The sequence below is a fragment of the Sipha flava genome, unplaced genomic scaffold (genome assembly GCF_003268045.1).
Source record: "Sipha flava isolate LNK unplaced genomic scaffold, YSA_version1 232_pilon_pilon, whole genome shotgun sequence".
Classification (NCBI taxonomy): Eukaryota; Metazoa; Arthropoda; class Insecta; order Hemiptera; family Aphididae; genus Sipha; species Sipha flava.
Genome location: NW_020272869.1, coordinates 319,055 through 344,557, shown reverse-complemented (window position 1 = coordinate 344,557; position 25,503 = coordinate 319,055). Strand labels below are relative to the sequence as shown.

Here is a 25,503-nt window from a genome sequence, read left to right as displayed (position 1 = left end):
TTTTCAATAGAATTTCAATTATATTAATAATAAATAAATATAATTATTTACAGAAAACATTTTTATCTATAGCAATGTTGATAGACAAATACCAAAAAAGCCACTGTTAATCTTAATTGAAGGAAGTTTTTAACATATATTTAATTACATTTTAATATTTCTATTTATTCCATATTTTATGTAGAAAAAATTCAATCTATCATTTTAAGAGCTGGGATTTGAATGAATTTCAATATATGTTCTGTTGACCAAATACTTGTACTTTGTTGATCAATCAAGCATGTGGTAGCAAAAACAGATAAATGCATGATGACTAGAAGAATGAGATACCAACCGAGTCAATTAAATTAGTGTACGATTATAATCTTAACACTATCTGTAAGATTTTATAATATTAAAGTTAAGCGGGTTGTTGCAATTTATTTTTGAGAAAGTGATTACAATTATTCGAGAAAGAAAACCTTGCACTTGCCTACACTGATGATTGAGTGATTGGTATTATTTATGCTGAATTAGTCACACTCAATTATTTTAAAATTCATTCAAATATAATAAAATAATCGAATGCTTTTCTTACCCGTATGGAAGTGGCATATATAGAAAATATTTTCCGGAGGGGCTACTATGGACAGAGTTGAATAACCACTGCTATCTAAGAATTACTAACAAGACACAGTAGGTACTTATCTACATTTCATTTACAAAATGTCCCAAAACGATTTGACCTTGGACGCAAATTCTAAATAAGCATAAAGCATCATTAAAATAGAACATATGTTTAAAATAATTTCGGGGGGGGGCTGTAGCCCACTAGACACCCCCCTATATGTGCCACAGCCGTATGGCGAATACTACTGACTACTGGACTGTATAATATGTAATATTTATATGTATATAATATGATCTATAGCAGTGATGGACTGGCCCAGGTGAAGAATGGGAGAAATCCACCGGGGCCACTGTCGTGAGGACTCCTTCGTCATGGTGCACTTTTAATAAAATATATTATATTATAATCTTATATTCAATTATGCTATAGTTACTAAATTAACAATAATAGATAATAACACACAAATACACAATCCTGGGACACGATTTTTTTTACATAATATTATTATTAACTTGTAATATCGTATATATATCTACATTTTACTAATATACCTAGTAATTTATAGCAAGTTTAGATCTTAATTAATTAAAACTGAAACTTCAACATTTTTCAAAAGTCTACCCAAACATATTTAATCCAATAGAGAAAATAACAAAATTAAAATACTCGGAGTCCGAAACTGAAGGGAAGTGACATGGAAATCGAATTAGAAAACAAAGAAGTTGATGGAATCTATAAAAATATGATTCCTTGTAAGATTTATAGTGTAAATATTCATTTTATTTACAATGTTTATTTAATCATGATCAATAATATTGTTTTTTATGGTTTCAGGTAATACAGTTTACAGTAACCACGACAAGAAAAATTGCTTGCATTGTGTCTAAGTTTGATATATACCTAGTTTAAATTTACATTTGTCTGCTTGTATTACACTAAACGAAGCGTATGCATTTTTTTTAACTTTATTAGTTACAGAAGTTATCTGTGTACGTACATTTAATAAGCTGAAAAGCATTAAAACTAAATTAAGATCCAATTTAAATCAGGAAAATTTAGAGTCTCTGCTTTAATGTTAGTAAAAAAAGAGCTGTTGGATGAAATAAATGTCTCGGAAATTGTTAACTATTTAAAAGAATCATCCACCGTTATGCATCAAATGTTGAATTTATATATTTAAATTTAAATAATAAGCATAAGATATTTCATTAATTTATTTGTTACCTATTATACTCGTATTATTATTATAAATTATTTATGCGAAAATAAGGTATTCACTGTTTTGTGGTAATAATGTATTTGATGAATTTTTGTGCTGAAATTATATTTGACGTAAATAAAGACTAAATCTAGATATCTAGAGTCGTTATAAATGTACGTAGAGGCTGTAAAATTTGCCAATCACAAGCCCGGATTAAAGGGGGGGGGGGCAGAGGGGGCCATTGTCAGGGCCCACAACGAATATCAAACAATAGTAGGTTTTTCATTTTTTAACTCTTTTTTTCTTTTTTTTTTTTTAGCTCGTATAAATAACAAATATAAACTAGTATATAGTTTTATGGTTTTTTGTTCAGAGAATAATGTTTTAGAGGTAATTAATACCGATGATATAATTAAAGGGTTTGCTTCTCAAAAAGAAAGAAAAAATTATTTATATAAATAAAATTTTTATTTTTTGTATTAAAAAAAGCAAGAAATAAATTTATAAACTAGAATATAATTTTTTTTTTGTCTCTGAAATATACTTATGTGTGGGTCATCAATATTTTGATTATGGTTATGGGCCTCTAAAATTGTTTGGCCCCAAGCCCCAAATATATCATAATCCGGGCTTAGCCAATCATAAGTGACATAGACGCAAATCCACTTAGTACTCTGGGGATGCTCAAGACTCTCCAAAATTAACTTATCAGTAACCCGTGGGGGGCTTTGTCACTCACTCATAAATTTCAAATACTCCGACAAATCTTTAAAACAAATAGAAACAAATTTGTGAAAATAAAAATTTACTTATAAAATAATAATAGGTACATAATATAATCAAGAATTGTATTATATAATAGTAGGTCGAAACAGCACAAATGCACATTGATCACTAGTATATCATAAATTATCTGAAAAATATGTACCTAATACATTGTTATCTCAGTAATATCTAAATATAGACATAAAAGATTTTAAGTAAACGATATAATATAATATTATGAATGATGATATGTATTATTTATTTCTAAAATATATTGGTGGTGCTAAATACCCTTTTAGGAGATTTTAGCCTATGATAAACGAACACAGCGAGCTGCAAATTTTTTGATCATACAAAAAAAATGTGGGCCACTCAAATCTTCTCCACCCGGGTCGAAGTACTCTCAGTCCGCTCCTAGTCTATAGTACCATTAGTGGCGGATTTATCTTTTTTACGACTATAGGCACCAACAATTTACCGCCCCTATATTAGGTGAAAAAGTTATATTATCCCTTCCAAAATACCTAATCTAAATATTAGATATATAGCCGACTCGTCACAGCTTCGCTCGTGATTGGTTGTTTATTTTGCCTTCAGACCATGATGTGTAGAATTTTTTATTCAAATATTATTGTTTAATGTAATCGGCAAGTAAATATAAAAAACGGTTAATGAAAACGGATTGAAATTTTTCTAGCGTTATAAATGATAAAAATAAATACAGATAAAAAAGAAATAATTTATGGTTGATAAAGAATTTGATTGAAGTTGATGAAGAAAAAAAAGAAAAAAAAAAGATTTAAAATAAGAATTTTATAAGATTTCTGAGCATATGATGTTTTTTGTTGTATTTTCTGTTGAAATTAAAATCATAAGATGATTCGGGTCCCCAGTTTGAGAAAATGCCACGTATAATTGTCCATGTGAAAAGCACTCTGTACGAAGATCTACGCCAACGTACTTGAATGTTTGACCTTGCGCTTTGTTTATGGTAATGGCAAAAGAAACTTTAACCGGGAATTGAAGCAGAAAGATGGAATTGAAAGATAACGGCAAGTCAGAGGGAATCATGGAAATTCTTAGAATAAATGCAATTTCTCCTTTCGCTGGCCCTGTAAGAATTACGGCTTCTATAATATTATTTCGCAACGATTTTATTTGTAATCTTGTACAGTTACATAAGTTCGGTGATTGAAGATTACGTAATAATGTAATTGGAGCACCAATTTTTAATTTTAGCTTATGAGGAGGTAATCCCGAAAGAGAAAGAGAATTGAGAAATTCTAGTGGATAATGAATAGCATCATCTGTTGATGTAACTGTATCAATAGATAGATATTCACGTGAGTGTTCATCGAATTTTAGAAGGATGATATCATTAATTTCTCCTGCTGTTACATTTCTCGGAGAGATAATAGCTCTTTCACATAACCACTGATAAGATTTATTGGACAGATTAAAAATGTCAGGACAAACTGTAGAAATCAACTCTTCCACGTTATTGACCACCCGTCCAATCGTGTGATTGACAGAAATGTAACCATTTTCATTTTCTAAAGTTCTATTTCCAATTTTCAACAACTGTGCTGGAAAAATATCGTCCCCTCCGCATAAATAAACTCTCATGTTTGTTCGCAAATAAAGTTTTTCAACATAATTCCATATAGGGGAAGATTTTAAGCAAGTATTAACGACATCAGCTCGAGTACCTTTAGGGATTACTAGTAAGGTTTGACGGAAATCACCAGCGAAAATAAATGTTATGCCACCCATAAACTTATTATTACACCTTTCAGAAATCATTTTTGCCATCATATCTACGGCGAATTGGCTGAATAATGTTTTGTAATAATGTAGATGATTTAGACTTGTTTCTCTAACCATAAACCTATAAGAATAAAATTGGATGCAGGAGACAGTTTTTGTTCAATTTTGGTTATTTTTCTGTAAAATATTAATGTGATAACCGTCTTCGCCTCTAGTATACATCAATGGATATTGCAATGCATCATAAGATCTATTCAATTCGGAAACTCGACTCAAGTGTCCACTCCGACCGTGCCGAACTATATCTCTGGGACCTTTATCTTCATTAACTAATAATACAGCTACTTCATCGATGGTAGGTGCATTATATTGACCTCTGTTTTCATCTTGAGGAACTCTCTCAGCATGAATAATTAACTTAAAGTTTTGCAACTCATCAAAAGACCTCGACTCTAGATTAGATCTGAAGCTCTGTATGAGGTGATTATTTTCACGCAAAACTGTTTGCAATGATTCAATGAGACCTCTTTTTAAATTTGGTTTTAAATTTTAAAATATTAATATTTAAATTTGATCCGACTCTGACATAAAATATATTTGTAAAAATTTAGCATTATTTCCAATTTCGGGTAATTAACTACCTATTAAATGATGCACTTGACCCTGAATTTGAAAAGAGGGCATGAAGTTCCCTTCAGCTATTTTGTTTGCTCCAAACGATGTCATTTGAAACAAAGTATTATACCGTCTAGAATTATCAAAGAAATGTTTTGATAGAGGGTGAGAATTAGGTATCAATTAAACTTTTAATTAGGTCTGGAAGATCCTCAAATTGGTGTAAAACAACTTTACCGTCAGCACAGCAAAATCCATGGGTTTCATCTTTCCATTTTTTTGCATGGCACTTAGGACATAATATAGTCATTCGTCCAATTTGAAGCGCTTTAATATTTAAATAATCAATCTCGGATTGATATTATAGGTACACGCACAATATAGGTACATTGTTTTTAATTTATTATGAACTTTTATGAACTTTTTTACTGACAAAAGTGGTACTAAAACCTTTAACAGAGTGTCGGGTTTCAGCCAAAAAAAATTTCAGCCAAATCGGTTCTGTAGTTTTCTCGGTTAGCGCGGTCGAAGAAAAACCCTTACAATTTTATAAATAGTATAGATAGATAGATAGATAGATAGACATATGTACCCACATCCATTTGAATTTTTAGACAGTTTTTTCGCTTTTATTAATTAGTCTATTTTGAAAAATGTCAATGGATGTCTACTAAATTTTAATAAAAACAGATTTTCATTATAGCCTAGGATTCTTTATATACAGTCGATTTAGTAATACAGTATGGCAGTGTATATATTTATTTTCCCCGAAATTCCGACGACAACGATATCCGATAAAAATAGTATTAATAATTAGGGTTCCTAAGTTCATGATCTAAAAAATGCCTAAATAAGTATGCATTTATGCACTAATTGGCAAAGTATGCTTTGAAATATGCCTTAAAAAGTTAAAAAATATGCATTTATATGCACTAAATATCTAAAATTATGCACTTAAAAAATGCTTACTTAAAAAAATCATAAATAATTTTTGAAATAACATGAATTATCCATTTATTATTTTTATAGGTATATTTTATTTTTTTATGTCCCAATTAAATAAAAAAATTGATTATAAATACTATTTAATACTATTCTTGGGTCTTTATGAACTGCGTATAATGTACGTCTTGGTCAGTAATTAATTTTAAATAAAATTTTTAAAACAAATTTATTCATTAAATGTACGAGTATCAAAAATAAAATAAAATAGAAGATAATACAATTTATATTTTTAATTTTATTTATATTTTCCATTTCGATTTTTGATAGATTTTAATAGAATGTTGTATAATATGCCCGGTAAAATAAAAATATGCATAAATATGTCAAATATACAAAAACATACCAAATATGCAAAAACATACAAAATAAGATTTCACATATTTAATCATGGTACCTTTAAATGGATTTCTATGTCATCTAGCATTAAATACAACTCTACAAGATTGATATGCAAATGCATGAACTTACGAGCCCTGTTAATAACCATTGTTGCTTGATATAATTCATATTATATATGAACCATAGTCGACCGTAAGTATTTTTAACGTAGCAACGCGGGTTCTGATCGGACCATACCAACGTGTTAAATATATTATTATCAAAAACTGTTTTCTGTACAGTTGTTTTTATTTTTAATGAGTCATTAATGACATTAATGACTATAAATTATAATGAACCAAAATAGATAAAAAAAAATATTAACAAAATGCACACATTATTATACAATTATTTTTTGTAAATATAAAGTAATTAATTTTCCAATTTTTTTTCGTACGTTTTATGTTTTTTAATGAAAATCTACAGAATTTGACTCCCTAAGCAGCTGCCTATCATGTCTAATGAGAAATCCGCCCCCGAGTACCATTGTACATATACTTCATTACGGCCTTCCTCTAGCAGGCTTGAAAATTCAGAATAGAGGAAGTGTCTCAAAACCACAGGTTGACTCTATAGGCGCAAACAGGGTAAAAAATCTGAGGGCACTTCAGCCCTTCTACCAAAACTTAAAATAATCTGTAGATTACCCCTACTCTTATATACCATGTTAATATATTTTAGATTCTGAGCCAAGTTGGATTTACTGCAATGTGTCTTTTTTTGTATGTGACACTATTGTGAGTTAAGTATGCTGTATGCTACTGCCATATATGATATGGGATATTTATGGGGGGTTAAATCTTGGTCGGGGGGCTAAGCCCCCCTAGTTGCTCTTATGGTTGATCCACCGACGTCAACCTTATAAACCCAGTTGGTACCACGTGAGGGAGAGTCCAACCGCACGCCAATTGCAGTGTGTTTATTATGCTATTAAATTATTAATAATATTATATTAATAAAAATGTAATATTTATATTGCGGTTTACTGTTGGTATATTGAATAGAATAATTCACTTTATTTTCAATAGCAAAAGGAAATACAATACAATTATTTTCAAAAATGATTTTGGATAATTATCTGTATATATACCTCTCGATTATGACAGTATCTCGTATCTCAATTATTAATATTTCAATTGTACATTTTGAATGATTATTTCGTGACATCTCTCGATTATATAAATGTTTTAATTACTAATGTATCGATTATTGAAATCATTTGATTATACCCATCACTATTTATAATATTATATATATTGTATATTATAACACGTAGCCTCAGATAAGTTTCTTTAAGTTCTTTGATAAATATCGATTACGTGTCAAGTAATATCTGATAAGGTATCTAATGAAAATTTAATATTTAAAAATTATAAACAATTACGAAATTGGTAATAAATAATAGGTACCCTGGGTGTATTCGTAATTTTCTGATAGTTTACTATAATTAAAGTTCTGTTTTATTTTGATCCTAATATCTACTAATTAGTGTTTAATTACTTTTAGAACATTTTTTTGAAAAGTAATAATATTTATTAAACAAATCGGAAATGGTAGAAGAACAAGTTACTAATTTCCCAGACACTGTAGCAGTACTGAAGTCTTCAAATGGTTCTGTGGTTTATCTTGTTGGCACTGCACATTTTAGCAAAGAAAGCCAAGAAGATGTTGCTCAAGTATAATTACATTTATTTATTTATGTAAAATATATTAAAACATTTGTATTATTTTGTAATTTGTAACAGGTAATAAATGCAGTAAAGCCAGATATCATTGTTATAGAATTATGCTATAACAGAAATAGCATATTATCAATTGATGAATCTACTATTGCCAATGTTTCAGGCATTACATTAGGTATTAATTATATACAATACATTTTTATATTATTTTAATTTGTATTTACATGTCTTTTTTTTAATTTAATGTTACTTATTGTAATATTAAATTATTTGTACAACTGTAACATATTATAGGTCTTGAATAATGTAGGAATTTTCAAATTTTACCAATTACATGTACAATTAAGTATTTATCTTATTGTTCATTTTTAATTGAAGTAAAATCATATATAAATGAATACAGAATTTATGCAGGCCTTGCCATTTAAGTCTGAAATTTATTTTTTGATTAATTTCTGCAGTTAATTCTCTAAAGAGCTACGTGAAATTATATGTACACTAATAACAACTTTTTATTTAAACTTTAGACATAAGATAGGTACACAGTATTCTGTATCACTAATTAAAGACAAAAATGTCTATATCTTTATATAATATAAATATCTATGATGAAGTATAATATAATGCTATATTCTTATTGTAAATATTCACTATCCAAAGTCTACAACAATTTATTCTGTTATATAATTCTAGTTATTTATTTTCTTATTGTATATACAAATTGTTTATTTACATCTAATTATTTAAAAGAAATACAAATAAAAAATGTGTTGTTTTTAGACTTATATTGCCATTTTTTCTTTAAAAATAAATCATAATTTGTAATTTTAACTCAATAAACCAAAAATTATTTGTATTTAAATTGAAAAAAAGTTCAGATAAAGTTCAAGACCAATTTATTAATTATATTTGTACTATAAAATATATGTATATTAAATTAACTGTTAATATATTTTTCTAATAATGCTTAATTATTACAAATTATTACTGAATTTTTTAGAAGGGCTACAAAATTCTATAAAAAAATTAGGATTCACCCAAGGTATATTTTATCAGCTTATGATAAATATATCAGCAAAAATTTCACATGATCTTGGCATGGTACCTGGAGGAGAATTTCGCAGAGCAGTTGATGAAGTATTTAACTATTATAGTTTTAATTTTTATAATTAATTAATTTTTGTATTTTTAAATAAAGGCTAAAAAATATGACAGCTATGTTTATCTAGGTGATAGACCTGTTGATATAACCATAAAAAGAGTGATTTCTATGTTGAGTTGGCCTAAAATTATTCGACTCTTAGCACACTTGTTATTTACTGCGGATTTTAAAATTACGTGAGTTTTCATAATACAATAAATACAATAGGCGAAAAACTTTATAGTCATTAACATAATTGATAAACCATTGAAAAATGTTCAATGTTTAAATAAATATAATTATTTGTATAAAAATTCTAATTGCAAGATTTGAGTTCTATTACCTGATGTTATAAATGGTTTATTTTGTATACAAAAGAATGAAATATAGATAATATTTTAATGTGAATTAGAAAAGAAGATGTAGAAAAGTTCAAGAACAAAGATATGCTGGAAACTTTAATGATTGAAATGGCTGCTGATTATCCAGAGTTAGAGAAAGTAATAGTTGATGAAAGAGACAAATTTTTAACTTATAGCTTACAAAATTGTGCTGGTTTCGAAATTGACAAAACTGGTCTTAAACCTAATTCATATTTTTCAAGTAATTAAATTTAATTATTTAGTTTCTTATTCAATCTAAAATGCTTAAATAATATAAATTTTAAATTATTTCTATTTGATAGAACCTCAAGTAATTGTTGGGGTAGTTGGATTAGGCCATCTCGCTGGCATTAAAAACTATTGGGAAACTATTACCAAAGAAGAAATTGCAGAATTAATTATGTAAGTTGGTTTTATGATTTATAACTCAATATTTTTTATTTATTTAAAATATTTTTGATTTATATGTATAGAGTAAACTTTTAAATGAACTTTCTTCATTTAATCATTTAAATACTTGTGTTATGGTTATTATAATGTTAATCATAAGCAAGATGTATATATTTATCTGTATATATTTTATCTTTAGCATTCCACCTCAATCAAGAAGTAGTAAAATTATTAAAATAGTTATCAAGGTGTCTACTTATGGTTTGCTTTTATGGGGTATTTCAAAAATCCCAGGAGTAAGATCATTTTCTAAGGCAGCTTACAATGCTGTTACTTCTACATATGTCCAAGGAAAGTTTATTAAGTTCTGATTAAAACTTATTAGAATTAATTAATCACATTCCGTAATATATTATATTTTATGGTATGTATTATAATTTGTGACTTTATAATTAATAATTTTATCATAAATATTTATATTACTTATAAAGTTTTAAGGAAATTGCCTTACCAAATTTATGTATAGATCATATTATGTGATATAACTTTAAAAATAAGAGTAATAAGAGTAATAATTACTAATTAGTACTAATTTACATCTAGTGAATGTTTCATAATTATTATTGAGGTGAAGGATCTCACTTGCAAAATAATTTATCTAAATTTCATTGTTTATGTGAATCATTTAATTACAAAAGATTGTTATTTTATTAAACAGGGTTGTTTTAATAATTTTTTTGTAAAAAATTATATATATATATATCATATTTTTGTAACAATAAAATGTTTTCAATAACTTCAATATTCCTGAATTAAAAATAACTTAAATGTTAAAATGTATATATCTGTTCTCATCATGTTAAATATTTTGTACGCCAACGTTGTTACTTACTTAATTTAAGTTAAATATTATTAAGTAACCATTTTTATATATTATAATAAATATATCAAAGTATTTTATTTTATGTTGTATATTATTATAAAATATTAAGAATTGGGATGGAAATTATATTTTTATTAGTGATTACCATATTTAATTTAAATAAAACCTTTACACATAGTGAATATTTTAAGAAATGTTCACTGGGTGACAAAAAAATTTGATAATCAATATAAATTATGTTCCAACTTCAAATCATTAAATGAAATGATAAATAAATAATAAAATCAAGCATAATAAATGGCTACTAAATAAAATTATAAATAATTACAAATATTTTAATTTTTGCCAAAACATTGGTGTTATGTAGTAATTAAAAATATCATATTCTAAGGGACAAAATAATTACTCGGCGACATTTATGTTGCTCAGAATATTAGTTACATATACACTACTCTCACAGGACACTTATTTGTTCAAAAAAAATTTGCACAATATAAAAAAATCTTATTTTCTCAAAAGAAACTGTATTATAGTTAATGCCCCGAAATTGATAGTAAAAATGTTCTTTATTTATAATGGAAAAATGGAATAAGCAGTTTGCAAAAGAGTTAGCAAAACCAATTTTTATTCTAAGAAAAAATAGGAAAAATGTTTAACTAAATGTAAGATAAAACAATTAGGAAAATAATTAACATTTTAATGAAGATTATATCACGTTAATAGAATGTTAAAATATATTTTATGATTTACAATAAATAACTAAAAAATGAAATTTTAATTATTACTTGCAAAATAATACAAAAATAATTTGAAAAAAAAAAATAAAACTTTAGTATATTTTAACATATATAACAGTTACAAATTTTCATTATCACAATCATATTATATTTATATAACATTTAATACATTCAATTATTACTATTAGTTGAACATACATTCTTGTTAATATTATTTCCATACTTTAATAATTCCATCGCAAGATGCAGAGACTAGAAAACACTGGGACGCCATGCACGAGGTTATATCTAGTATAGACCCTACATGGCCAGGTGCCGGTTGATCAGTAGCACACAATGGTTCCTCATCACCAGTCATTACTGTACTGTTTGATTTTGTACACACTTCTTGTACAACATTAGTGCCATCAACTAATCTACACCTAATCATAAAAAAATTAATAATTAATAATTTTTTTATTTATTTTTATTTTTATTTTATATAAACAATCCATACAATTTAGCACAATATGTTTAAATTATGAGATTAAGATGATAAGATGAACGGTGTGAATTAGCAGTCACTCATTAGTGACTTTTAGCTATTGATTAATAATTAATAATACAACTATAAATTGTATACATACTCATAACAATATAATGAATGACCCATAACATCATTTGCTGCTGGTATGGCTATATAAGAATCACTTGGTGATGTCAAATTCCATTTACGTACTCTTTGATCAGTACCTCCTGTCAACAACTCTGGACCATGATCTGTATTCATCGAATACAATGCACAAACACTATGGTTATTAGTCTACATAATACAATACACCATATAGTTAAGATCTTATTTTAAAAATAGTCAAAACATTTTTATACTTGACTGGTTGACAGTGGAGGAGCACTACTAGCCCAAAGAGTCTGTTGTTTTGAACCACTTTCTAAATTCCATACTGTTACTTCATTGTTATCTTGCATAGCAGATATAATCCATGATGGTTCTGTCGGATGTTTTATTAATCTTCTTACACGTACAGCTAATATAAACATAATTCAATTTTGTTCAAATTATTTGGGATCAAGAGATGAAAATTAATACCTTTGGAATGAGCAATAGTGGCAATCGGTAACCTAAAACGCAAATCCCAACATGTATGATATCCACTACTTGTACCTAATGTTAGACAACTTTGTCTTGTATCTAAACACATGGCAGTTATAATACCTATACAAATCATATCAGTACATAAAATGAAGAATAATTTTGACTGATGTGCTACAATGATGATACATACCTTGTTTTATATCGTTATTCACTTTCCAAGCCAATTTAGGAGCACGAAGATCCCAACCAACAAGAGAACCATACACAGTTGTATACACAAGTACCATTTGAGATCCAGAGTCCAAATAAGATATATCAACAGCACAACCATCTTCTTGTAAATCTAATTGTTTTGTTTGCATCACACCTAATTTATTACTATTTGACTCTAAACTGTTCACAATTAAACAGAGACAAAATGGTAAAAAAATTGTATAATATTTATATACAGTGAAACTTCAGTATCTCGAAGTTGCAAGGCACCAAAAAAAAATTTGACATATTGAAACCTTTAGTTACTGAGGGAATTTAAAACAAATAAAATTTGAAATAAAAATGTTTAATTATTAGGAAAAATGTGTATTTATAATATAGAATGTATTTATATATTGTATACATATTATTAGTATTTGTCAATATACATTATTTTCTATGAAAGTAGAAAATCTGTTATATATTCGAGTTAGTGAATTGTAATAGGTGATGGGTACTGGATAATGACGTTGACTTATAGAAAAATTCAATAAACCAAAATAACATAACTCGTAAGTCAATACTGAATGATCAGGACTGAAAAATAGAATTTGACATACAGAAATTTTGAGATAGCAAGGTTCCACTGTATTAACATATTAAAGCGTTATAATATAATTTGAATTGCTACTCACTTTAAAATAACTACTGAACCTGAATGACTAACAGTAGCCAATGATTGATTATTTCTGCACGAGGTCATCCCATATAATGCTCCATTTTGATGATTATAAACTTGTTTAGACCGATTAGCAATGTTTTTGCCTTCCATTTTCATACAATCCCAGACACGAACATAACTGTCTGATGAACAACTTGCAAATAGTGAAGTATTTTGAATGGACACCAATCTGAGAAAAAATATTTACAGAAGAAATTAATAACACAGTATTTAACCATATAAATAATTTTAATTAATATGTACTCATAAAACTAAAATAAGTACATACAGAAGAATCATCACTAAAAATTCAAAGGAGATAATTACATATATTTTTAAATAAATGAGGTTAAAAATGTAAAGAAAATTTACTGTATAAATAATATAAATAATATGATAATTGCTATTTATTAAATTTATATAAATATTTTTTACCTATTTACTCCTGACTTATGTTCATGCAGATGAGCTACTAATTGAGAACGGAGCCGCCAACCTGGTGGAGGTAGTCTTGGTTTCCATACTTCTTGTTCAGCCCATTCATGGCGTCTCATAGTAATGTCATAACACTCTTGACGATGAGATATCAATTTCCGTAATTCTAGTTTACATGGTGCATAGCGATCTATAATAAAGATAATTAAGACATAACATATTTTGCACGAACAAAAAAATATAATTTATACTAAATTAACTTGCAATGTATGTATGACATATCAGTAGGACCTTCAATACTATTAGATGGAGATGGTTGAATATCTGAAGTATATGAACCGCCAACTGGTGATCTAAATTCAAAAAGACTGTTAAAATAAATTCAATAATTATATGAAGAAATGAAGATTTACTGATTTCGTGAAGGATGCATTTGCTTGGAAGATAAATCTGGACCACCAAACATACATTTCCACTCATCGTTCATATTGGCAACTGACTGATCATCTATGCCTCTACGTTTATTTACAATTGGAATGGAATCTTGAAGTTTTGAATTTTGCGATCGAGCCAATGCTATGGAATAGCAATGTATGTTGAGTTTTGTGTCTCCAATATTAATCTAATAAAGAACTAAGTTATAGAACAGAAATAAATTTCGTACAACAAATTACCTTTCCTTTAGTACCATATTTGTTATCAAATGCTAACTGCTTATGGACTTTTAAAATATGTTTGGATAAAGCCAAAAGTTGATCTTCTATTTCTTCAGTCATTCCTTCAGATTCCAGTTTCTTAATCAACTAAATTGACAGATATTAAAAATAAATATAAATTCAATAATAAATGATAATTAATAATTTACATTTCTTAATGCATTATTTTGATGCATTGATTGTGTAACACTTGGTAAAGGTATATGACCAGTGTTAACTATCGTTCTGGCTTTTTTTCGTTCGCCCAAAATATTCACTAAAGTTTCAACTATTGAACATTTTACAACAGTATCATAAATATTTCTAGGTAAAGGATCTTTTAAAGTATTTAATACTAATTCTTCCCTGTTTACTAATATGATTGAATTTTTTAAATATGGTTTCATTACAGGCAAGATTTTGCACTGAACATCTACATCATCCAACATTCTTGCTGTAGCACTAAAACAGCCAACAGTTGCCTGACAAAAATTAAAAATAAATCTTAAACATTTAATTAAAATACTTATTTCATGGCTGAATATTTAGATTAAAAATAAAAACAAAACTAAATAATGATCTTCAAACAGTAAATTAGCAATATAATGTAAAAACATACCTGTCTTATCCATAAATTTGGGTGTATGAGAAAACAAGAAATATCACTAATTAATTGATAAAGAGCAGTTTTTTGAAGCAAACCCTTTTCAATAAGCTGTGCCATTGCATTAAGTGCTTTTTTTGCAACAAACTCTTCACTGTCTGTAAATCCCTAAAAATATCACATTTTATAATAAGAAAAAGATGTTTACTTTATATTTATATTACCTGTTGCAAAAGTGGACATAATATAGGCGAACACTGTTGGTCAACAAAAGAAGCTACATTGACAAAGTTATCAAAAAATGAAGCCCGTAAGTGTTTGTCTGTTTTATCATTCAAAAATGTAACCATATGAGATAATATCACATCATTTGCTAATTAAAAAAAAAAAAGCTAATTAACGTTTTTAAAAATAAAAATGATAAAATATATTAAACTACAAGAAATAAAAATGTACCTCGTTGAGTTCCAAAAAATTCGCATAACTCAATTATATTACTGTTGACTAGTGTTTGTTTTACAATATTGTGAGTATCAGTAAGAAGAGCTGATACTGATTGCTGTACCATTTCATGTAGAGTGGCCAGTTCTGTCTCAAAAGCATTTGTGGTTGGTTCATCATCCTTTACATTCTGACAGCATTTTAAAAATCTTAAGCCAGTTTGTGCTAACTGTGAAATAATTTGGGCAAACGTTGACCTAACAATAACTGCATCATCCTGTGCCACCTAAAATTTTGAAATTAATTTAAAATACATAAACTTATATTATTAATAGATTAATAAACTTACATTTATTAAACCGGGAAATATATACTCAGGAAATGTATTTGCATCACTTGGCTTTAAATTTTTGACAGTTGAAAGTGTATTATTTAAACCATGCAATGCAGATTTTCTTACCCCAGGAGAAACATCTTGAATCATATGAAACTTGAATATAAATTATAAATTTATTAATTATTATTATATAGAATATTGATGTTTAAAATAAATAGTAATTTTAAAATGTAGGATATATTTTAACATTTTTTGAATTATGGGAACTTAAATATACATGAATATAATACTTTAATATTTCATAATTTTTATATAATATATTAATAAAAAATTGCTTAAAATTTTATCCACATAACTGATATATTTAGAAAATTTAATTTATAATTTATAAAGTTTGAATAATGTACCTAAAAATCTTATAATAAACATTTTATTTTTAAATATGATACAGTTTACTTACAATATATGGTACAATTCTATCTAAAACTGTTTCTGTAGAACAATACACTGATAATTCAAGTAAAACGTCTAATGCTTGTATTTTTGTAGTAGACAAATGCAAACCTCTGAAAAATTAATGGATAACTATTGAAGAAACAAAAATGTATGTTAAAAATTTAAGAGCTACTTTGTATTTAGTATTGTTTCTTTTTAAAGGACCAACTATACATATAATAATAGATACCTGATGCAAGATGTGACTAGTTGAACAATCAAAACTAAACCATCGGTACATTCTCCTGAATCATTAGATGGGAGAAACATATTAATAATACCGTTGATATCACTTTTCAATCTAAAAGGATGAATAGCAATATATTTTAAATTAATTACATTATTAACCAAACATATATTTCAATTTTTGCTCACCTATCGATTTTTTCATCAGGTGAAATTATAGGATTTGTAGCCGAAAACATTTGCAAATATGGTTGGAGAAAAGAATAAAAATAATCTGGAAATATTTTATTTTTCTCTTCATCCAAATACAACTCAGCTGAACAACGATGTGCTGGGTTTAATTTTATCATAGATTTAATAAGATCCTAAAATGTAATAAATCATTTAAAAATATTTTTGACTAATTATTTGATACATACTCTAACTCCTTCATCATCAATGGTATCAATTAGAGGACTTGGGTCATATTCTCCATTTCTATAAGCCAATAACTGTGACAGATCAAAAGGTGGATGACCATCAGTGAACATTTCTGCTAATGCACAACTATGAAAATAAAAAAATAATGCCTTGGTATAATTTAAATAATTTCCTCATTTTTTGTAGAAATGAATTATTTATTTACCCAGCAGAAAAAATGTCCATAGCTGGAGTCAATTCTCCTTTTTTAACATGATCTTCAGATGGTAATAATTGATTACTTAGTTCTGCAGATGTTTTGACAAAACTAAAAAAAATATATTTTTTTCTTTTAAATAAATAAATGTATATACAAAAATAGTTTTTACCGTTCTGGTGCTAAATAACATAATCTTCTACGAGAAGTATCAAAAAAAAATGAATAATCAGCTGGATTATCATCAGGTAGATATGTAGGTTTATAAGATGCTATATCTGTAAGTAATACCCAATTCCAAGATGTAATCATGATATTTTCCAATTTTATATCCCCATGACATACCTATAGTTACAAATTTAAATTAAAACTTTCATTGATTAGTAAAATAGCAGACACTTACACCTAATGTATGACATTGTCGTAAAGCAAATAATATTTGAAATGCAATAAATTTTTTCTCAATCATTGTCAAGAAAGGTCTGGTGCTAATTCGATCGTACAAACTATATTTCACATATTCACGCATCAAGAAAACCGCTTTATCAGTTATCTGAATAAAAATAAGTTCAATTAAATCACCAAATTAAACAACCAAATTTAGTTTTCATACAATGACTTTTTGAAAACATAAACAATTGACAGCAGACTGTAGTTTTGATTTGATTTCTTCAACACGCACTCGATGTTTTATTAATGGTAACATTGGATCATGTAGAGCAAACACTTTTACAACAATCATTCCTTCTTGTGACTTGGCACGAGCTACTTTAAAAAATCGAGTACTTCCCAAACTAAAAAATTAAAATAAATTTCAAATATAATAAGATTTAACACATTAATGAGTTTCTAGTAAAAATCACCTGGCATCAAATTGTAACTGTGAATGATCAGTAAGATAATGTTCGACTGGAAATATTTCAGAGGGAGCTATGCCCACCAATTGATTCCCCATTTTCCAAGTATTAAAATTATTACTTTAATTTACTACAAGAAAATACAAACAATTATTCAAACAAAGAAACGAATTAGTGGACATTGAAACGGATCGAATGATTGATTGTTTAAATTATATTTATAAGATATTAATGTAAGAGAAGTATATCGAGTATAAAATATTATGCAGTTACAAAAACAAAAATTTAGCATTTTCAAATTAATATAATGAACTGTTATCATCTATAATTTTGCTTATCATATAATCTGAAATCTTATCAAAGCTTCGTTATTCGAAATAGCAGTTAATTTTACATAAAAATCGTATTGAATATTGAGCAATTATTCTCGTTACACACGAATTAAATAATAATTATAGTTCGTATGGTTGATCGATATATCATGTTCCTTTTTTAATATTTTTAAAAGCATTAACGAAAATTTAAAGTAATATTAGTACCTATACATTACATGGAGCGCTATTTCGGTTTTTTTTCAGGCGAGAAAGGCTATTTTAAAATTTTATGTGACCAAGTAAAATTATGCTCATAATTTTTTTTCGTATATCAACATAAATTGTAAAAAACAATTTAATAATAAATAGATAATAAAGAATTAATTACTTTACCTGAAAACTAATAAGTAATTCATAAAGAAGTAAAAAATAAAATAGAAATAAAATAATATAATATTTACATAGGTATATAAATATAATTATATGCTTAAAATGTATAAATATTTTGCAAAAGTATAACGCTCTAGAAAAAATAGGTACTTAAGGTAACTGAATTAGGTAGGACATTCTAATCATAGATATGGATAATAAAATAAGTTGTCAAGATTTTTGGACAACTAAGTTTAGCATTTCAGACAGTGGCGCAACTAGAGCTAAAATTTTGTGGGAGAGGGGCTGTAGCCCCACCTGATATTACATGAAATGTAACACGTGGGGGCGTTGCCCCCACACCCCCATATATATTCACTTAAAAGTATAAGACATACAAAAAAAAAAAAAAAACAAATATTTACTCATGTTTCAATTTTCTTTTATTTTTGTAAATAAATAGTTTTAATATTTCATCGATTTTAATTTCAATATCTTTTTTAATATGAAGTGTTGATAGATTACTAAACCGATCTTGGTTTATAGTGGAACGTAAATATGTGTTTATCCACAGTAATAATATAATGTTTGTATATTATATGTTCAGTGCATACTGAAAAATATACTGTAAAATGTTATGTATAACAATTAATAATCGTACCAATGTATCGATAAACATCGTTTTAAACAAGGCAAATGATGTTTAGTATTTATCATATTTTATCATAGGCAATATAAAATAATTTTACAATTTGGAAAAAATTTAATTTATTAATTTTTTTCTAAAAACAATAAGAATTACAGTTGAATTTTAAAAGGTTTATTAATATTATACAAAACAATTGAATAATTTATTTTGGGGGGGGCTAACCCCCCCCCCAGTTGCGCTTATGATTTTAGAGGTCATCAAATAAGCTCTATGAACATAATAATAGACAACTTTTAGAAATTATTAAATTATTGACAAAATATGACTTGATGTAAACAACATGTAAGTCGACTTACCTTACATACCTACTCAAAGTTCGATCGAACTTGTTTATTCTTTATTTCCATTGTCTTCCTCCTGTTCATTTTTCTGGTCAATCTTATTTTCACTCAAAAGTAATTGAACAGATTCAGCAAATAGTTCCTTCTTTTTCCTACGTTCATAATAAGGTCGAATACTGGATATATCTGGATCTGATGTGATAAAAAGATTATGAATTAAATCTTCGTTATTTGCGTTTCTTGAACATTTTCTTGTGTAATGTTCTCGATACTTCTTGAAATTTTTATTTGTTGCCTTCTGACTTCCTCGGAAAGTTGACTAATTGGAACAAATGCATAATGTTTTATAATATGTTCTTCGTGGATTAATAATTTATGAACCGATGCTGTAGTTCCATTCATACAATTTTACTTAATTGTCTGCTGTTTGTCTAATATACTACTAAATAATTTACTACGAATTATTTATAATTTACTTGTTTCCAGAAGTTATAATTTAAAAAATGACTAAAAATTGCCTTATAAGTGTTTCATTTAGCCCAGTAAGTTCTGTTGTTAAACTCAGATTTTCAAAAAAATTTCGTTGCCATATTACCATCGTTGATAGTTCCGCAATCTTGTTTAACTACATCTACGAGGTGTGATCAAAAAATACCCGGACTGCGTTAATAATATATATATCAGTTCAGATAACGAAATTCCGATAATGTCATTCGAAAAAGTAATTTCTAAAGAGGATTTGAGCATTGGTTTGAAATCGATAACAATATTTATATTTATTTTATGTTATTTTTACAAAAACATGCTTCAGTCGTGTGGCGAATTCCGTAATGGAAGGAATAGAAGAACAACGTGTGCGCGTAAAATTTTGTTTTAAATTAGGAAAAAGTTCGAGTGAAACTTTTGAACTTTTGCAGTAAGCTTTTGGAGATGATGTTCTGAGTGTTCTTGAGTGATTTAAACGGTTTAAGGAAGGTAGAACATCCGTCAAGGATAATGAACGACCCGGTAGACCATCGACCAGTAAAACAAATAAAACTGTTGCTCGTGTTCGAGAAATTATTCGAAATAATCGTCGATTAACTATTAGAGAAGTAATAGAAGACGTCGGTATACCTTATGATTCATGCCAAGAAATATTAACAAAAGAATTGGGAATGAGCCGAATCGCAGCCAAATTTGTTCCTCGCCTCTTAACCGATGAACAAAAACAAAACCGAAAGACCATTAAACCACTCAAAACATGTTGTCCGAGACAGAACATCATCTCCAAAAGCTTGCTGCAAAAGTTCAAAAGTTTCACTTGAACTTTTTCCTAATTTAAAACAAAATTTTACGCGCACACGTTGTTCTTCTATTCCTCCCTTTACGGAATTCGCCACACGACTGAAGCATGTTTTTGTAAAAATAACAAAATAAATATAAATATTGTTATCGATTTCAAACCAATGCTCAAATCTTCTTTAGAAATTACTTTTTCGAATGACATTATCGGAATTTCGTTAAATCGAAATTAGTTTGAATTATTTCTTTGGACTCTGTATGTAGGTATGTTTAAAGTAGTCATTCCATTAAGTCTTTGCTGTCCTTTGGTGTTACGTAAATAAGTTTTTAGCCTTCTAAGTGTAGAAAACGACCTTTCTCCTGCAGCAGTTGTTACTGGCAATGTAATTAAAATAGTTTTTAAATTACACTGGAAAATCCCATTGAAAATATTCATCAATTACAGATATTTTATTATGTTTGACTGATTCTTGGTAATCACAATTATGATACCATAAGTTTAATTCTCTAAAACTCATTTGATCAATTACAAGAGAATCAGAACAGTCATTTAATATGTCCGCATACAAATATAAAATTTCTTTAAACTCGAATTGAATTTCTTTATTAACAACTTTTACTCCTGGCCTTGGTAGTAGATAAAACTTTTCAATGTAGTTCGATGTTCCAAAAATCGATTTTGTCGATCTATGGTTTCCAACAAAAGAATGTGAAGAAATCTTGGTTCGCTTCTTGTGAGGAGGCACTTAACAGAAGGAAAGAAGCTAGATTACAATGGATCAATGACCCCTCCAATAGAGAGAAGGAATCTACTTATAAAGAACGCCAAAAAGAGGCAAATAATATATTTAGATTTGAAAAACGTAAATTTATGAAAGATATATTGTGAGAAGCCGAGACCAACCACAGAGTTAACAAAACTCGTGAACTGTATCAGAAGATTAATTCAATTAGGGGTGGGCACAAAAAACATGAAAGATTCTTAAAAAATGACGATGGCTCTATAATTATGGAACAAGACAAAATTCTAGAAAAATGGAGAAAGTATTTTGACCACTGCTTAACTGTGAGAACCCATATGAAACATTTACGTGGATAACATCAGACCTTAACGACATTGAATGCCCACCTCCTAGTAGAATAGAAATAGTAAATCAATTAAATAGACTAAAAAACAATAAAACACCAGGAGAAGATGGAATTCAGGGAGAAATTCTAAAAAATTTGGATGAGGTAGCAATAAATAGAATACATGATATCATCGAAAATATATGGTCTGAGGAACATCTCCCGAAAGACTGGGGTGCATCTTTAATTTGTCCTATTTATAAAAAAGGAGACCCGTAAAAATGAAGTAATTACAGAGGTATTGCTTTATTAGATACGACATATAAAGTCTTAACATATTGTTTACTAGACAGTGTAGTCTACAAAGCTGAAAATATAATAGGTGACTATCAAAGTGGGTTTAGGCCCAATAGATTCACAACTGACCAAATTTTCATTCTAAGACAAATTATCCAAAAACGCTTAGAATTCGACAAGGATGTACACGTATTATTTGTGGATTTTAGAAAGGCATACGACTCTATCCATAGAGAAAGTCTTTTAAACATTCTCAAAGATTTCAAATTCCCCAAGAAAATTATTAATTTCATTGGAGCCAGTCTCAATCATACTGATATACAGGTGAAGATAGGTCACGTAACATCACAACCTACAAGAGTAACGACAGAACTTCGGCAAGGGGATGCTCTGTCTCCAGTGCTGTTTAATTTAGTACTGGAGAGGGTAATACGTGAGATGAACATTTCAGAGGGAGTTATATTAGGACAAATCACAATTGGAATGCTAGCATATGCGGATGATATCGCTCTCCTTGGTGAAGACATAGATATGATAAAGAGATTAGGAAACAAACTAATAAATACGACAAAAAAAGTGGGCCTAACCGTCAATGAGGAAAAAACAGAGTACCTTGTGGCTAGCCGAAGAAATAGAAATAGCGGTCTAGAACAATATATCAAAATTGAAGAGCTCGAGTTCAAAAGAGTGTCACAATTTAAGTATCTGGGGTCGATGATAACGAAGGATAACAACATCAAGACAGAGGTGTCAACAAGGATACAACTAGCGAATAGAGGATATTATGGACTTGAAAAAGTTTTAAAATCGAAGGTCTTATCCAAAAACTTAAAAATCAAAACGTACATGACTCTACTAAGACCAATTGTTCTATACGGCTCGGAAACATGGGCGTTGAGAAAAACAGAAGAATCAAGATTAATGATATTCGAAAGAAAAGTTCTACGGAAAATTTTCGGCCCCATATTCGATAGACAATCTAATGAATGGAGAAAACTTCATAATGTGAAACTCCAAAGACTTTTTCAGAGGCCGAGTATAGTTAGGGAGATTGCCAAACGAAAACTAAGTTGGGCAGGACATGCTTAGCGCAAACAGGGTACTTTAGTAAAACGAGTGATCGAAGAAGACCCTATAGGGAAAAGACCACTAGGTAGACCTAGGTTGAGATGGGAAGATGGTGTGAAAAGAGAAGTGGAAAAAATAGAGCTTGGTGTCAAATGGAGAGAAGTAGCGGAGGACAGGGAAAGGTGGCAATGTTTATCGTTTTCAGGATGGTCTTAAGGGCCGAAACTAAAGAAGAAGAAGTGGTTTCCAACACCTTTTCGATTAAAAAGTAGGTAGTGGTTTTAACGACAGTAAAATCACAATTAGAACCACGTGTGACCCGTTAGCACGTAAACACTATTTTTTCTCATTGACTTTCTTTGAAGTAGACTAAATGTGCATCCACACTATACCATGAGGCTTTGACAAATGCCATTGCCAAGAGTGATGTGGAATTTATGTTAGCACGTGCCATTTGGCAGTGTTGCCAACTGGCTTGCTAGGCCAAATTCGACAAGTGTAAGTCCGGATGAAAGAAACCCAAGTGGCAATACATCAAGATGGCATATATCAGCATAGTGTGGACGCACCTTAAGACTCGAGCGATGTATTTTGGCATCATAGGCGTGCGCAGATTCCTGTTTCCGGTGTGGCTTTTATTTTTTTTGATCACCTTATAAAACTCCACCTTAAAAAAAAATAGTTGTACAAAACATTAGTAAGCACAAATAAAATTTATTAGAAAAACTGATGTACAATCTGATTATCAATGAACGCCAGTCCCGGCAATTAAATTTTTGTAATTTGATAAAATTGATAAAAAAAATTTCGATTTTCCAAAGAAAAGAGTTATTAGCCATTTTTAACTTAGTACTTAGTACCTACCTACCTAAAAAAAAAAATTTCAAGTACAAGGGCGCCCATAGGAAAATTCTCAAGGGGGGGGGGACAACATTTTAATTTATCAATCTATTCATAAATAGGAATGACCCACGATATAGGAAGGGATTTACAATTTTACATTATACTATTACATTATATATATCAAACTGGAAGACTATAAAATAAAAATTATTAAACTAATTTACTATAAAAGTAATTTATTGAAATTTTTATTTAACTAATAATATAAATTGGACACTAAAAACATAGGGTGGAAAATGTCACTCCCTTGCCCCCCCCCCCCCCATATGGGCACCCTTGCTGAGGTATGGTTATATTTGAATATTTGAATGGCTAGTGTTATCTGACAAGTTAAAGGGTTATTTTTGTAAATATTGTTTTTTATTTGCGACAAAAGGTGGCTGCAAAAAACAAACACCATTAAATCAATTGGTAGTAAAACCGATCATAACATAACAAGACATCTATCCAGCTATTAACCTTCTTTTAAAAATATATGCTACCTTACCTGTCAGTGTTTCTAGTGCTGAAAGTTTTTCCACATTACGACGACTTAAAACTTGGTTAAGGTCCACTATGGTTGAAGATAGATTGAATGGGCTTGAATTACTACATATTCATGCAGATATAGAAATAAACGTTGACAACATTATTGAAAGATTTGCCAATCAAGGAACCCATCGTTTAGAATTTATTCTTTAACTTAAATATAATTGTATACACAATAAACACTAAATAATAATAATAAATACCTTCTTAATAAAATGTATTATTATAAAATTATAAATTTTAAAATGTTTAATGAAAATAAAATGTGTAAAACTGAAAAGTATATGTCATGTGTATTAAATCTATTTTTGTCTATTCGCCCCCCCCCATATTGAAATCCTGAATTCGCGCCTGTGTCTGTGGTCAGTGGGGGACGAACTTTCTATACCTATAAGGCCAACAAAATTTGAGAAACCCATAACTAGAGCCAGTTAGGAGAATTTTAAAGAATTA

General features: G+C 28.4%; 3 protein-coding genes across 4 annotated transcripts; 2 read left to right on the top strand and 1 right to left on the bottom strand.

Annotated features, from left to right (window-relative positions):
- Positions 1–7,711: 7,711 nt before the first annotated feature.
- LOC112683662 (traB domain-containing protein) lies at positions 7,712–10,495 on the top strand. The gene is made up of 7 exons (XM_025554795.1): positions 7,712–8,017; positions 8,087–8,198; positions 9,024–9,160; positions 9,222–9,361; positions 9,577–9,767; positions 9,850–9,949; positions 10,137–10,495. The coding sequence occupies exons 1-7, from the start codon at positions 7,892–7,894 to the stop codon at positions 10,306–10,308; spliced, it is 978 nt and encodes a 325-aa protein (XP_025410580.1). The 5' UTR covers positions 7,712–7,891; the 3' UTR covers positions 10,309–10,495.
- A 1,215-nt stretch (positions 10,496–11,710) lies between these two features.
- LOC112683698 (phosphoinositide 3-kinase regulatory subunit 4) lies at positions 11,711–25,226 on the bottom strand. Of its 2 annotated transcripts, XM_025554842.1 has the most exons (27): positions 25,010–25,226; positions 24,189–24,286; positions 19,918–20,221; positions 18,236–18,359; positions 17,986–18,166; positions 17,776–17,925; positions 17,545–17,717; positions 17,382–17,483; positions 17,176–17,302; positions 16,946–17,121; positions 16,761–16,871; positions 16,536–16,641; positions 16,088–16,228; positions 15,754–16,024; positions 15,522–15,670; positions 15,313–15,465; positions 14,864–15,175; positions 14,673–14,801; positions 14,412–14,620; positions 14,263–14,351; positions 13,999–14,188; positions 13,538–13,753; positions 12,841–13,043; positions 12,645–12,770; positions 12,425–12,582; positions 12,184–12,359; positions 11,711–11,979 (listed from the first exon to the last, which is right to left on the bottom strand). In XM_025554842.1, exons 4-27 carry the CDS (start codon positions 18,325–18,327, stop codon positions 11,769–11,771), a joined length of 3,951 nt encoding a protein of 1,316 aa, XP_025410627.1. In that variant the 5' UTR covers positions 18,328–18,359; positions 19,918–20,221; positions 24,189–24,286; positions 25,010–25,226; the 3' UTR covers positions 11,711–11,768. The 2 variants fall into 2 exon arrangements, with proteins under 2 accessions (XP_025410627.1, XP_025410626.1); XM_025554841.1 differs by lacking the exons at positions 19,918–20,221; positions 24,189–24,286; positions 25,010–25,226 and adding an exon at positions 19,338–19,358.
- On the top strand, positions 20,733–21,209 carry LOC112683670 (protein GVQW3-like). Its single transcript, XM_025554806.1, has 2 exons — positions 20,733–20,762; positions 20,874–21,209. Exons 1-2 carry the CDS (start codon positions 20,733–20,735, stop codon positions 21,207–21,209), a joined length of 366 nt encoding a protein of 121 aa, XP_025410591.1.
- Positions 25,227–25,503: the final 277 nt, after the last annotated feature.

Excerpts from the sequence above, each read along its gene's own strand:
- LOC112683662 (XM_025554795.1), top strand. The coding sequence starts at position 7,892 with ATGGTAGAAGAACAAGTTACTAATTTCCCAGACACTGTAGCAGTACTG. Across the intron at positions 9,161-9,221 it reads TTCGCAGAGCAGTTGATGAA|GCTAAAAAATATGACAGCTA; the intron begins GTATTTAACTAT and ends TTTTAAATAAAG. Across the intron at positions 9,362-9,576 it reads ACTGCGGATTTTAAAATTAC|AAAAGAAGATGTAGAAAAGT; the intron begins GTGAGTTTTCAT and ends AATGTGAATTAG.
- LOC112683698 (XM_025554842.1), bottom strand. The coding sequence starts at position 18,327 with ATGGGGAATCAATTGGTGGGCATAGCTCCCTCTGAAATATTTCCAGTC. Across the intron at positions 17,303-17,381 it reads ATGGACATTTTTTCTGCTGG|TTGTGCATTAGCAGAAATGT; the intron begins GTAAATAAATAA and ends TTATTTTCATAG. Across the intron at positions 16,025-16,087 it reads TATTTCCCGGTTTAATAAAT|GTGGCACAGGATGATGCAGT; the intron begins GTAAGTTTATTA and ends TCAAAATTTTAG.
- LOC112683670 (XM_025554806.1), top strand. The coding sequence starts at position 20,733 with ATGGAAGGAATAGAAGAACAACGTGTGCGC. Across the intron at positions 20,763-20,873 it reads TAGAAGAACAACGTGTGCGC|GAAGGTAGAACATCCGTCAA; the intron begins GTAAAATTTTGT and ends AAACGGTTTAAG.